At 34.9% G+C, this 16,047-nt stretch overlaps 1 protein-coding gene across 4 annotated transcripts in view; it reads right to left on the bottom strand.

Annotated features, from left to right (window-relative positions):
• Window positions 1–16,047, bottom strand: part of GSK3B (glycogen synthase kinase 3 beta) — a 201,100-nt gene that overhangs the window by 42,290 nt on the left and 142,763 nt on the right. For all 4 annotated transcript variants that reach the window (XM_060010715.1, XM_060010717.1, XM_060010718.2 and 1 more), the window contains exon 8: window positions 4,488–4,583. In XM_060010715.1, coding sequence (XP_059866698.1) covers window positions 4,488–4,583 — 96 coding nt within the window. The remainder of the gene's footprint in view (window positions 1–4,487; window positions 4,584–16,047) is intronic.

Raw genomic sequence — 16,047 nt, forward strand, 5'->3', positions numbered from 1 at the left:
CCTTCTACTAACCAGATACATCATTTATGAATTTCATTACTCTGAAAGAATATACAGATATCTGTGTTATCTAACTGACCTCACAGGATTACTTATTACTGGGATAAAGGGGAATACTTGTTTTAACTTTAAACAAAACGTTACTCAAAATTGGGAAGAAATTTATATAACTATTACAATGTAACCTTATCAGAAACCCTTAATCTACCTCAACTAAACACTAAGCTTTTAAATTCATTGTTTAACTGTATGCATTTAAGGGTGAAGGAGTTGGAGCACTTGGGAAAGACTGGGTTTAATGGACTAGATGCCTCAGAAAAAGTTAAGAGCAGGACAAAGAACTAAATCTCTTGTTTTTCTGGAAAGAAAAAGCAGAAATGATTAGGAGCAGAGTGACTGGATAATCTGTCACCCAAACTAGGACAGTGAAGAGTGTGAAGGAACGTGGCATTAATAATTTCACTGGACAAGCATAAATTGGGACACATGATCACTCTTGTCTTTATGTGTATAGTATGTCAAATTTTCCTAAAGGCAATGAGGAATCAGAAAAATTTTAAATAGAAGTGACAGTATCACATGTGCTTTTAAGAAAGCTGACTTTGACGGCAATGAGGATGTGAAAGATATGAAGGAGGGAACTTAGGATGTAGGAGGTTGTTTTAACAATTCTATGATACGATGATGGGCTAAACTAAAGTCAGGGCAGTGGAGATAGAGAGGACAAATCACAGAACTACACTGGAGGTACAATCTTTACATTTACTCTGAACTAAAATGAAATAATCCTTTATATGCATACTTTGTTTTCAAAAGAATTTGGAGAAAAGACACAACAGCTAATTGCTATCTTACCAAAACAAAACAAAAAAAAGACAAAAACAAAAAAAATTTTAAGCACAAGGAATGGGAGAAGTGCTTAAACTAGATCATTACTTCATACCTAAAAGAACTGTCATTTGACCAAATCTCCATGTACCAAATGCAGAATATTTCAGCTTCTTCTCTTCTTCCAACCAATCACCATCTCTGTTTAATTCTCAATTTATTTTTTTTCAATTTACTTTTATTATCACTTCCTTTTGCTTCCCATCTGGCTTTTATTCTTTTAAGTATACACCATACACCAGTGGGGAGGTATTTATCCTCCCCACCCTCACTCTCAATATTGGTCCCTGTTTCAAAACATTAGAACATATTTCCTTTCCAACTTAAGCCTCAAATGCTTATCCAATGAATTAGGTTGTTATGGCTATTAAGTAATAGTCAAGGCCATCTTATTGGATTTCTAAATTCTCAAGATTCCTGCTATATATCACACTAGGATTATTTCATTGTTTTGTTCTTCTGTTTGTTATCTTTCTTACACATCTTAATACCTTCACCTCAATGTTTCCATGGTAGACATTTTCTCCCTTGATCTTTTTGTCTGCCTACATTTTTTGAGAACAAGAGCTCCCAGATCTGGGGATATAGTTGTACTACACTGCCACATAGGAAAGGAGGGTTTACATGCTCACAGCTTCAGGAAATGGGGCTAAAGTGGGTTTTAACAGAAGACCTCAATAAAGGCAAAGCAGGTTTTGTTTCCAGACTCCCGTTTACCTGCCCTCCAAAGGCAAAAAGCTCTTCTCTTTAGAGAACATTTTGTATGTTTTAAAAAAATAACTCCATTGACTGCCTAGCATAGGAAAGCATTTCTCAAGTTGGTGTTCACTATCACAAGGCAGGGGAGAGGGGACTGAGTTCCCTCTAGAAATTTAAAATTTTTTATTATTATGTTGATAATAATCTACTTTTTTTTTTTTTTTTTTTGGTGGTACGTGGGTCCTCTCACTGTTGTGGCCTCTCCCGTTGCGGAGCACAGGCTCCGGATGCGCAGGCTCAGTGGCCATGGCTCACAGGCCCAGCTGCTCCGCGGCATGTGGGATCTTCCCAGACCGGGCCACGAACCCGTGTCCCATGCATTGGCAGGCGGACTCTCAACCACTGCGCAACCAGGGAAGCCCCAATTATAATCTACTTTTAAAAATCAATATATTCTGGATCACCTGAATGACAGAGTAGTGCCATGGAATTTCTATGTCTGAATTTGGTTTTGTGTTTACACCCACAATAACAGCAACCTAATGGTGTGCACTATTAAGAAATTAATATATGTGTACTATTACATAATAAATGCATTTGTACCAAGTGAGAACCCAATTATGTTACATATATGAATGAAGAGTTCACAAGAGTTTGAAGAGACAAAATAGGTAGGAGAATTGAGTTATTATTCTACACATGGTACAGGAATGGAAGCCTAAATAAAACAAACAAGTAAAAGGGCTTTGTATAGATTATTCAGGTTTGAAAAGCATTAGTGTAAGATATAGAAACATCAGGAATCCACAAAGGCAAAAGAAGATGTAAAGCATGCAAATTCACCACAAATCTTCAATTGCCTGCATGGTAATTATAATAAATCATTCCCCACATACCATCCCGGCTAATACTTGAAGAGATATAATCCAGGGGAAAAAAATGCAGAATATGACACACACTAATACTGGTGTCAGTCTTGACTAAAAAAAAAAAAATTGAGGACAAGGACTACTAAATAAGATCTCATGACCTCATTTCAACATTATATTGGTCAGAAACTCTATACATGTGATGAATACTAAGATTAGATTCAACCAAAAAGAATTTTACTTTTCTTTCTTCCTAAAAATAACATGCTTATTAAATAAAATATGGAAATATAGAAATGCAGAACAAAGAAAATAAAATCACCTACACTCTTCTTACCCTAACTACTAATTGCTTTTTGTTTCTCTTTAACATGGTTGAAATCACTTGTTACAAACACTTCAACTTGGAGTAACTTTGCTGGATTCAAACTGTAACTCAGCTTCTAAATCCAAACAGGCCACCTAGGATTCTCTGAGTTTAGAATAAGTGAGAGACACTAAATATCTTCTGAACCAGATTCAAAATAAACTTGAAGTACAAAGACCAAAGAATGATTTACCTCAGAATATTTAGTGTTTATTGTAAACTTAAAAAGAGGGTGGGGGAGAGGGCAACATCTTAGTGAAAGCTACAACCTATAGCTCTGGCACTAAAATATTACTGAGGTCTTTGATTCTAAATAATAAATAATTAGTAATAAGAGGATTTTCTGAAGTGAAGAGAGGTGAAGAGAAGTGAAGATAGTGATTAACTCGAAGGAAAGTAACTTGAATCATAATACAACTTATAGAAAGAGACCTACTTTTAATCTAAAATTGTAAATTATTTTACCTAGCCCTAAATTACTTCACCTCTTATTATAAAAGATCTATAACCAATTAAATGAACATGATCAAAACATGTTATATATATAAATTTTTAAATATACAAAGTCTCTGCTTGAAATACATATTAAAAAGCTGAAAACTTCCAACCCACAAAATATATAATGAAATGTAAGTAAATTGGGAAGGGCGATGCATGCATAGCACGTAACTAGAAGTTTAAAAGACCAGGCATTAAACACACACACACACACACACACACACACACACACACACACACACACACACACACACACACACACACATACCACACACACACGAGAAGCAGCTTAATCCTGGCTTTGTCACAGCCACCTATGGAATCTTTGATAAGTCATTTGACATGTTTAGCCAGAGTTTCAGAATCTATAAAATGAGAGACTCACTCTAGCTATAAACCCTGTTGAGATTTTTTTCTTTTCCCTCTGCATACAATCTCACAAATCAAACTGACATGAAAACAACTTCGTAATAAAATCTCTCTAGAATCATCTCAATTAAGTATCAAAGCAAAAAATAAAGTCTTCTCATAAATTAGTACTTATGGCTCTTAGAATTGGCTCCGTCTAAATGTTGCGGTTAGGCTTTTCCAATGGCTAGTGACACGCTGTTGACATATTAATTGCTTTCAATGTATACTACTAGTATGATCAAATCTTCATTTTATTCCTGCTCCCAAAACACCAATAGGAAAGTAAACAAAAGAACACAAAATATCATCTATAATATGGTCTATATATTAACAGTTAAAAAAATAAAAATATATAAAATGTATATTTTCATATGCTATATGATACTGAACTAATAATAAACACTTCTAACTATGTAAAGAAATTACTTCTGAATTTTAAGTAGTCAAAATTTATATATAAGATCCTGCTCCTAATGAAATTCTTTATTTGAATGCTATGTATATGTATTGTCCTGATCCTACAAACAAAAACCCAGGCTGAAAACTTTCTATAGGAAGTCAGTGGGGATGAAACTATATGGTCAATGAAACACTGAAGTACAGCTATCTAATTATCTTTACGTGCAGAAGTGCTATTGTACTTTGTACTCTGGCAGCCATCTAGTCTCGAAATAGTTTACTTTAAGAACAAAGAGAAATCCAACTTCTAGTTAACTACTGGTTAATGTGCTTTTTAAAAAACTCTTTTGACTCACCTTAGTCCAAGGATGTGCCTTAATTTGAGGGAATTTGAATTCTGTGTAGTTTGGGTTCATTTCTCTAATTTGCTCCCTTGTTGGTGTCCCCAGGACCTAGATAAAGAAAGCAAGTTATTGCCGTATTTTTCTATGTACTTACAAATATAGTCTTTATGTCTTAATGTACTGGTTTTACTGGAAAAAGGAATCCCAAAGTTATAAAATACACAGCTCATTAAATAGAGCAGACTTTATAAAAAGACTTTAATTTCTAACTGACTACAGAACCCATGCTAGACTACCGTATACGGACATTTATGATAATAGTAATGTTAAATCAGGCTTGTAAAAGAAAGATCACTCAAAAATATTCAAGTAAAAATCCTTGTTCTGTCTAGAAAAACAATCTATTGCAATGATGGCATCTGAAATGAGAGTATCTTTTATTCATTTAGTAAAGTAAGCCAAAGGTTTTATTATTAATAAACTGTTGATATTTAGGAGGATCTTAGTCAAACATGGTCATCAATAATTCCATTCAATCACTGAATATTAAGTGAGTGTCTCTGTGTACTAGGAACTACACTATGGTATATGAAGGATACAAAGAACAAGAGATTTCCTGCTATGATAAACTTACTTATTCGTGTGTGGAAAAAAGTATAACTATAATACAAGATGAAAATATATCAAGTACTTCATTGCCTCCAGAGCTGTATTAGGCACCAGACAAAGGAAAGTATATGGACCTGAGTGCACAAAGTAGATGATGGGAAGAAACACTAAATACTAAAATGAGCACTTTGAAGAAAGATGACATTTATTGCCCATCTTTATAACTCTAGGGCCTGATATAAAACAAGTTTGTTAAAATAAAATGTTAAGCCATTTACAATTCAAGGATAGTTGTGCAGGAGGAGTAGAATGTAATGATAAGTACTTGATTTGTGGCGAATAATCACAGCAAAGTAAGAATTTCAGGATTTTGTTTCTACTTCTGTAGACTTCATTAAAACTTGCAGAACTTAATCAAAATTTTAAAAGTTTTATTCTTCAAAAGACACTCTTAAGAAAACAAAAGGTAAGCTAGACTGAGAGAAAACATTTGCAAAACATATTTCAAAGGACTTGTATCTCGAATGTACAAGGACTCTTATAATTCAAAAACAGAAAGACAACACAATAAAAATGGGCAAAAGATATGACCAGATACTTCACAGAAGACACAGAGATGGCAAATAAGCACATTAAACGACGCTCAATATCACTGATCATTAGGGAAATGCTAATTAAAACTACAAGATACTACCTACTAAGGCGGCTAAAATTAAAAGGACTACGTATACAAAGTCTTGTTGAGAATGTAGAGCAAGTGAAACTCTCATCCAGTGCTGGTGGAATTGTAAAAAAGTTATACTCATCATTCCCTCTCCTAGGTAGTTACCCAAGATAATTAAAAGCATATGTCCATACAAAGACTTGTACACTAATGTGCATAGCAGCTTTCTTGCCACTGCCAGAAAGTGGATATAACTCAAATGTCCACAACACGGTGAATGAACAAATAGTGGTATATTAATACAATGCAATACTACTCAGTAATAATAATAAGAATAAAAACATGGATGAATAATTATACTGAGCAAAAGCAGATGAAAAAAGTACCTACTGTATAATTTAATTCATATGGAATTCTAGAACATTTTCTGCCTACAGTGACAGAAAGAAGATCCATGGTTATGAGGAGCTGGAGGCAAATATTACAAAGAGGTACTAGGACATTTTTAGAGGTGACAAATATTTATAAACTTCCTTTCCTTCTTGTAGTAGAATTCCAGCTTTACAGAGAGAAGCAAGGTGTATTGAGAAGGGAAATCTCTGATCTTTGTAGTTGTAACTATCAGATATTTAAAAGTCAGGAGCTATCCATACTTAAAATATGAAAAATAAAAGTTTTTATTTTTAAATAATAAAGCAAGCACTTATATTCTAAATTAGACCCTTGATGAAGGGTGTACATGTATAACATGTACTGGGAAAAAGGGAAAAGAGTGAAAAAGAAGGGAGAGTGAACTTATCGATAATTCTACTTCCTAAATGCAACTCCACTGGATTTTTTTAAGTTCTAAAGAAAAACAACAGCAATGACTTGAAAAAACATGAGTATTTAAAATGCATACCTCCAGGGACTCCCCTTGTGGTCCAGTGGTAAAGAATCCACCTCCCAATGGAGGGGATGCAGGTTCGATCCCTGGTCAGGGAACTAGGATCCCACATGCCACGGGGCAACTAAGCCCACGTGCCACAAACTACTGCAGAGCTCACGTACTCTGGAGCCCAAGTGCCACAACTAGAGAGAAGCCCACGTGCCACAACAAAAGATCCCACATGCCACAACAAAGATCCCGTGTGCCACAACTAAGACCCAATGCAGTCAAATAAATAAATAATTTTAAAAAAATGAAATGCATACCTTTAATGATTTTACAACCCACTAATTCCACTTTAAGGCATATACTCTAACCTAGAGAATCTCTTTATATATATATACACATATATATATAGTCTGTAATATATATATATGTAGTCTGTAAGATATATATGTAATCTGTAATAATATAATATTGCAGGCAAAAACAAAAATCCAAAAGTAGAATAAATAAATTGTGGTATAGTCATACGATGATATACTAACTAGCAATGACAATAAATGAACTAGAGCTACACATACCTCATGGATGAATCTCATGCAGTGGTGAGTTTTCACTCAATAATGAATACATATAGTGTAACTGCCTTATATAAAGTTTAAAAACAGGTAACACTAAACTATATTTTAGTTTACATAGTAAAACTAAATCAAAAGCATGGGAATATTCATTAGAAAAATCAAGTATAGATTATTTAGCTTACTAGAAAGGATGTAGGAGGAGGGACTGTGAGTGGGATGGGCATTAAGTAGTTCTTCTAATTCTAATTCTTAATATGAGTGGTACTTACATGGATATCCACTTTATTATTATGCTTTAAACTTAATATATTTTTGCATTATGATACATTTCACAATAAACAAAATGACACTTAAGAAATGCCCACTGTCAAATCAGTGAGTATTTTTTGCGCAGTCTCCCTGTATTTATTCAATACTTTGTTAACACAAGGCACGGTCCTAACTCCCTACAAGCTGGTAAGAATGCCAAAAGAAATGAGCGTTGTATGCTACCCACTAGTAAATACATTTTTTTACTGTATGAACACAGATCACATGAACTTACCAGCCATTTGGCTGACTGTCCCATATTTACACACTGTATAATTAAAAGGCAGGATGCTCCTTGAAGTTTCAATTCTTATGTTTTTTATTATAGCCTATGAATATTCCCAGGGGAAATCTGTGAAATATACACTAAAACAGCTGAGAAACTTATGACATGTACAAAAGGTTTGCTTAACATACAAATTTTAATAATTTATTTTATGTGAAAGCAAGAAGATATACTATATGTGTGCATATGTATAGTCACTCTCATATTCTCCCTAAATCCACTAGTCCAGGGATTAGTGTCTCACAGCCACTTAGATCTAAACATTTATCCAAAATTTTATACATGAAAAATTTCAAACATGAGAAAGTTGCACCTTTTCTTAAACAGTGAAAATGCCCTCGTCTATACCATCTCGATTCTATGATTAATATTTTACTATATTTGTTTCATCACATTTCCACCCCTCAATCCATATATCGATCCACCTTATTTTTTGATACATTTGAAAGTCAGTTGCAGACACCAGTACATGTCAGCATACATATAATTAACTAAGGTTCAATATTTCTGGCATTTTCATCTAAGCATTTTTTACATACCTAGAATTCTCCTTCGATATGCACCAGGTGCATGGATGTGGGAAAAAATCTTTTATCACAATGGGAAATAACCTGCTTTGATGAATAGTTATGATATAAAAAAGATTCTTAATTACACTTTTGATTAGTGGTCAGTTTAACTGTGTTCTTTGCCTTCAAAATGTGGATATTTGTGACTTTTAAGAAACTTAATTACTAACTAGTAAATGCAATCATTGACACATTCACTATCAATTATTTAAAAGCAATTAAGCAAATGAACTAGCATGTTACCACAAAGTGGCAATAGAGATCTCCTTACTCCTTTGTTACTGCCACATGACCTTGAATCACTAAGGCCATTAGATGGGGAAAGCGAAATTCCAATGTCACAGTCTGTTCTACGTTTAATTTCTCTTGCCAAATATTCAACTACTATAATAATTTTTCTATTCTTTTTCTCCTCACTTTTAAATCTTGAAAGCATATTCTCCCCAGGCTGGCTAACAGAGATGAAAAGTAGATGGGAGATCCACTAGTCCAGAGATTAGCAAACTTTTTTTAAAGGGCCAGAGAGTAAATACCTTAGGCTTTGTGGGCCATACAGCCTCTGTCACTAGTCAGCTCTACTACTGTAGCACAAAGCAGCCATAAATAAATAGGCAGCAGACTTAATTTGGTCCCTGGGCCCTAGTTGCTGACCTCTAATCTAGTCTAAACATTTTTAGAGATGAGAAAAACTGAAGCCCAGAAAGAACAACTTTTCAGAGGTCAGAACTAATCAGAAGCAGAGCTAGAACATAATTTAAATCTTGGGACTTCCCTGGTGGTCCAGTGGTTAAGACTCCATATTCCCAATGCAGGGTTCAATCCCTGGTCATGGAACTAGATCCCTCATGCCGCAACTAAAGATCCTGTGTGCCGCAAATAAGACCTGGCGCAGCCAAATAAATAAATAAATATTAAACAAACAAACAAACATAAGAAAAACAAATCTTAAAAAAAAATATTTAAATCTCATCAGTGGCAAACCAATTTTAGGAGATGGTATGAAAGATTCTGTTTATTGACTTGGTTGGAGGACAAACTATTTCAGCTTTTAATGTTGGTAGTTGTGAAAAATTTTGATGCTATTAAGCATGAAGGAATAGAGCTGGAGGAGAAAACAGTATTTAAGATATTCAAGAAGAACCTGGAGGAGTTCTCCACCAAGTGGTGGATATAAGTATATCATTTAGAAGTGAGCTTGAGGATGGAAAAACAGCTTTGGTAGTACCTGATGCACAGACGCTAGGTGGTTGTGAGAGTAAGAGGCAAAGCAGGTTGAAGAAGAAGAGTGCTAAAGATGGGGACTCAAAAGACACAAATATATGGAAAAAGGGAAATTTAAAAAGGTTGAGACAGAAGCCTAAGAGATTGGAACAGGTCCTACAGACGATGATACCATGGAGGACAAGGAAAGTGAACATTTATTTAAAGGACTGAGAGGTGGGTATCTGACAAAACGAGCCCAGGTAAAACAAAGCCCAAAAGGTGTTCACTGATGCTGGCCATGAAGACTTCCTTTCTGACCTTGGTGAGGTTAGTCGTGAGAAGAGCAAGCAGACTATAATCTGAAATGAGCAAGTAAAGACAGCATACGTAAGTTCTCCTTTTAAAAGGTACATCAGTGAGGGAAGTGGGAGAACAAAAAGAAGAAATGTTTACCGAGTAACCAGTATTAAGAGCTCTGTGCTAGGTATATTAATTTTCTTTTCTCGTTTAAACTTTACAGATACTCTATTACCCCATTTCACACTTAAGAGAAACCTACGGTTCACTGAGGTAAACAGACTTCTCAGAGTTACAGTCTGCCAATAGTAAATATGGGATTCAATGCACGTGTAGTTGACTCCCTAAAATGGTCTACCTAATATTAAGGGCAGGAACAAGAAAAGGTTTCTGAAAAATAATTTAAAGGGACTTCCCTGTGGCACAGTGGTTAAGAATCCGCCTGCCAATGCAGGGGACATGGGTTGGATCCCTGGTCCGGGAAGATCCCACGTGCCGTGGAGCAACTAAGCCCAAGCGTCACAACTACTGAGCCTGTGCTCTAGAGCCCACAGGCCACAACTACTGAAGTCCACGTGCCTAGAGCCCGTGCTCCACAACAAGAGAAGCCACCACGATGAAAAGCACTCCCATCGCAACAAAGAGTAGCCCCTGCTCGCCGTAACTAGAGAAAGCCCACGTGCAGCAACAAAGACCCAACACAGCCAAAATTAAATAAATAAATTTATTTGAAAAGTAATAATAATTTTAAAAAATCACTTTCTTAAACTCCATTGGTTATACTATAATATAAAACCTGAATTCTTTGGAGTCATGTGGAATATATTTAGATTTTATAAGATCACAAGGCTATAGTTAAAAGTTAAACAAAAAAGTTGGGCTTTTCTTGACAACTTAAAAAAAAACATGATTTAAATAAAATCTACCTATATCATTGTAAAATCTAACTATATCAATTTAATAAAAGGAATATCTTGAACTGTTTATGGATTATAGATCTTAGGCAACAGAAGAATAATATGAATAAATACAGGCATCTATTTGGCTAAACAAGATCAAAAAGTGTAACAAATCTCAAACTTATTTTATAAAGTTTTGTAAAAATTCTTTTAATAATTGAGCAATCTTGATAAGTCACTTTCAGGCTCCTTTAGCTGTAGATTTTCACTGTAAATCCCATGCTTACTCATGCTTAAGCATATCTGCAATACCAAACATATAAGTTTAGTACCTTGTATGTAAGTGATTGTTTCACACATGTAGAATTTAGATTGGAATGTTAAATGATGGGCAAGTCCCATGGATTATAAGTGATTCTATTGCTCAGAATTTTTAATCTCAAGGCCTAAGTTACAGAAACCATTGTTATGGAATTGCTTTGGGTATAAATATTGTGCACACCTAGCAGGGAGCCATAACTACCTTAAGGTGGTCTAATGTAAACTAAAAGCCTTATATAACATAGTACAATTCTGCATAACCTGGCATCAGTATAGTTCAATAAATTTGGAATGTCATGCAAAGGCTTGCATTATTTAAAAAAAAAATTATCATGGACTTCTCCTTCTAGTCATTATTAAGTAACTGATACTAGAATTGCTCTCTAGAGTAAATAACTAGAAAACTAACTCTAAAAAAGTTTAGTTTTTTGGGCTTCCCTGGTGGTGCAGTGGTTGAGAGTCTGCCTGCCGATGCAGGGGACACGGGTTCGTGCCCCGGTCCAGGAAAATCCCACATGCCGCAGAGTGGCTGGGCCCGTGAGCCATGGCCGCTTAGCCTGCGCGTCCGGAGCCTGTGCTCTGCAATGGGAGAGGCCACAACGGTGAGAGGCCCGCGTAACGCAAAAACAAACAAACAAACAAACAACAAAAAAAAAGACAAAATACTCTTTAAAGAAAAAGGTAAATATGATCCAAAAAGAAGAGGGGGGGAAAAACTGGTCAACAGGTACAGATCCAAAAATGACAGAGATGACACAATTGACAAATAAGGACTATAAGACAGCTATTATAATGAGGAGACACATGGAGGATTAAAAACAAACACACAGTAATTGTACAGTTGAAAAGTATGACACGTGAAATGAAAACTTCCCTGGAGGTCTAACACCACAGAAGACAATCAGAGAACTTTAAAAAACAAAAGAAAAACAAAAAATAGAAACTACCAAAGCTGAAGCATGGAGGTAAAATGGCTAGAAAAACACATGTACGTGTGTTTGGAGTCTGAGTAGGGTAATGGGGGGAAAGATGTAGAAAAACTATTTGAAGAAATAGTGGCCAACATTTTTCCAAATTTGATGAAAATCTCAGTGAAACCTAGGCAGTTTAAATAAAGAAAATAACATAACAAGTCACAATCAACTAATAAAAGCCACTGATAAAGGGAAAATCTTTCCCAAAACAAAGGGACACATTTTATACAGCCAACAATAAGAATGACAGCTGACTTAGCAGAAACAATGCAAGCCAGAAGAAAATAGAGATCTTTCTAAAAAAAGAAAAAAGAAACTGGAAACCAAGAAATTCTATATCCAGTGAAAATATCCTTCAAAAGACATTATTAGGCAAACAAAAGCTAAGACAGTTTGTCACCAGGAGATTTTCACTAAAAGAAAATACTTCAGGATGACAGAAAAGGATTCCAAATGGACATTCCTCTCTATACAAAGGAATAAAGACCACCAAAACTGGTAAATATGGGCTATAGGTATGACATTTCCCCTTTGCTTTTAAATTGCTTTAGAAGAAAACTGTTTAGAGCAAAATAATAAAGTATTGTAGGAGTAAAAAATGTCTGACAACAAGAGCACGAAGGACAGGAAGGGAAATTGGAAATACTTTGTTGTAAGGTTCTTACTTTATATGCAAAGTGGTAAATTATTATTTGTAGTCTGTGACAGAGTAGGATGCCTATTTTCAATCTTAGAACAAACTCTAAAAAAATGCAACATGGTGATATAGCTTAAAAAGTCAATAAGGAAAATAAAAAACACTCATTATAAGCCACAAGGTAGCAGTAAAAGAGAAGAAGAGAGAGAGAAGGAACAACAAAAAGAAAACAAATATCAAGGTGGAATACTTAAACCTAAGCATATTAATAATTGCATTGAATGTAAATGGTCTAAACACTCCAATTAAAGGCAGAAATTATCAGACAATTTAAAAAAGAAGACCTAAGTATATACTGTCTGTAAGAAATGAACTTTAAATATAAAGACACATATATTAAAAGTAAAAGGATGCAAAAAGATATACCATGCAAACACTAATCATAAGAAGGATGGAGTGCAAAAAGATATACCATGCAAACACTAATCATAAGAAGGATGGAGTGCTTATTACATTAATATCAGAAAACTGTAGACTTCAGGACAAGGAAATGAAACAAAAACAAAGAGGGACATTTCCTAATGATAAAAGCAATTTTAAGACTAAACTTAAAATTATTATGAATACCATATGTTGGTAAGAATGTAAACCGCTGGAACTCTCATACACTGCTGGTGGGAGTGAAAAATAGTGAAACTGCTTTGGAAAACAGTTTGATGATTTCTTACAAAGTTTACATACACTTATCATATGACCAGCAATTTCAGTCCTAGCTCTTTATTGAAGAGGCAAACAAAATATTTATAAACAAACACAGAAACTTTACTCATAATAGCCAAAACAAAGAAACAAGTCAAATGCCCATCCACAAGTGAATGGATAAACAAACTGTGGTATATGCATAGAATACAACTAAGCATAAAACAGAATAAATAGGTAATACAAATAAAAAGATGGATGAGTCTCAAAAACATGATGTTGAGCTAAAGAAGCCAGATATAAAAATATACATATACTATATGATTCCATTCATATGAAATTCTGGAATAGGAAAAACTAATCATCAGTGACACAAAGCAGACCTATGGTAACCTGAAATAGAAGATGGGAGACTGCAAAGGTATACAAACAGGGTGATCAACTGTCCCAGTTTACCTGGGACTATCTTGACAAATCCCTCAGTCCTGGGCAAATTGGGACATTTGGTCACCCCATTTTTTGGGGTGATGTAAATGTTCTAAACCTTGACCAGGATAGTGGTTATATGTTTGTCAAAACTCGTTAAACTGTACACTTCAAGTTGCTACGTTTTATTGTATGTAAATTAACATCTCTATGAAATTAATTTAAAAAGTAAAAAACAGACCATTATGTAATTTGTGATGGCGTTACTACCCTAAATACAACCATGTTTATCCTTCTTCTGTTGCTATCTTAAGGCTAGCATTAAAAGTTATCAGAGTCTGTCAAACCCTAAAATCAGAATTATTTTATATACAGTATGTTTAGTCTTTAAGAAAGCAAAGGTATGAGTTAAGATGCAAAGGAATGTAAGAATGCAAAGGTTAGACATAATTGAGAGGCATTTAAAAATTTTTTTCAGCCTCCTTAAGTCACTCACTCAACAAAGTTCCTATGCTCAAGGAGCTCTAGGGCAGAGAGACTTGTACATTATAAATCAAGTTCAAATAGCCAAGATCAGTACAACAAAATAAGCACAGATAACGTGTAAGGTGAAAGTGCTAACAATGCACTGAAGTAAGGAAAAGATTCAGGAAAGGATCCTGAAAGGAGAGGCAAGAGCTAATTTTACTTAAGGAATCTAGGAAGCAAGCGAGTCAGATGCACACTCTATGCGCTCTAGGTACCAAGTGGAGAACAGCATGATCTGGATAACTGTTAACAGTTGAGTGCTAACAGAAAATAAGGATTAGAAAATGGATGGATGGCAACATTAAAGGCTAAAAGGTAAACAAGTGACAGATTATGAAGAGCAAGATTCTGAATGCATCACTATCTGCAATCAATACCACAAATATAAAACATTTAAATACATCAACTATCCCATTTCTACTTCTGAGTATATCTTTAAGTTTTATGTTGTTTCTATTAGGTTCAGGGTGTATTTCCACCTGATTTATTTCAGCTGATTTATATTTGGAAACTCTGAAATCATATACTTAAACTTTTTCATTTTATAGATTAAGAAAAAGCATGTTTGATGTGGACTTCATCACTTCAGACACAAAACAAGTCTTAGGATTCCCCCAAATATTAAGAGGTGGAAAAGTAATTTTTTTCCAGAACTTTTAGACTAAGGGTACACTTAAAAAATAATTATTATTCCTGGATTTCCTAAAAACTGAGTCCCCCACAACTTAAAGGAAACGAAACTACACATAATGTTTTATGCACTTTTCTGTAAGTATATCTCTCACACAATAAAAGGGGCGGACGTTCAAAATTATCACACCATTGGAAAGTGTGTACTCTGAGTTATAAGATCTTTCCCTTTATTGCAAAAGAGCATTTTTTAAGTCCATTGTCCTAGAACATCATGTGGAGTAGGTGGTGGAAAGACTCAAAGTACCAGAGATTAGCCTGTCACAACCCTTTGGGGATGCTGTTCATCCCTTATGATTAAATCAATCATTTCATTTGTACCCAGTCCCATCATGCTTGTTTTAACATTTTTTTCATACATTTAGTTGCAAATTTAGCTAACACCAATAAATATCAAGTCAGGAATTACGATTTATGTCTTCAAAGAAATAAAACACAGCCAAGAATCATCTGACAAGAGCTCTGAAATACATTTCTTTCACAGCTTTGCGTTTTAATGGCTCAACACCAGAGGTCGCCAAACTTTAGCAATAGAGCTGTATATGCAGCCTTTAAAGCAAACGTGAAATAAAAGAAATTCTATTAGAAATCTGTTACTCCTCTGCTTAAAATCCTACAGTGGCTTCCAGTTGCTTACATACTAATGTGTTCTGGCCACTGCCCACAGCTCCAGCCTTCTCTCTCCTGGTAAACTCATATTCTATCCCCACCATTCAGAACTTTAGGCTCAAACCATAAAGCAACACACAATAGACCTGACTTCACTAAGCATCCTGGTCCAAATTGGCACGTATGTCCTCCATTCTCGTCCTTTCACTAAATGGTGAATATCTTTCCATGTTTCAAGAGTCAGCTCAAGAGTTACCTCTTATATGAAGTCTTTCCAGATAGGATTTACCTCCAAATAGAATGCTCCTGCCTTTGTACTCTGCTCAGACTTCTGGGATCATACCTGCCTTACTTTATTGCCCTCATTTGTTCCCTTCCTCCCCTCAATGAGTCTCTGAAC

This window comes from Delphinus delphis, chromosome 4 (assembly GCF_949987515.2).
Source record: "Delphinus delphis chromosome 4, mDelDel1.2, whole genome shotgun sequence".
Taxonomy (NCBI): Eukaryota; Metazoa; Chordata; class Mammalia; order Artiodactyla; family Delphinidae; genus Delphinus; species Delphinus delphis.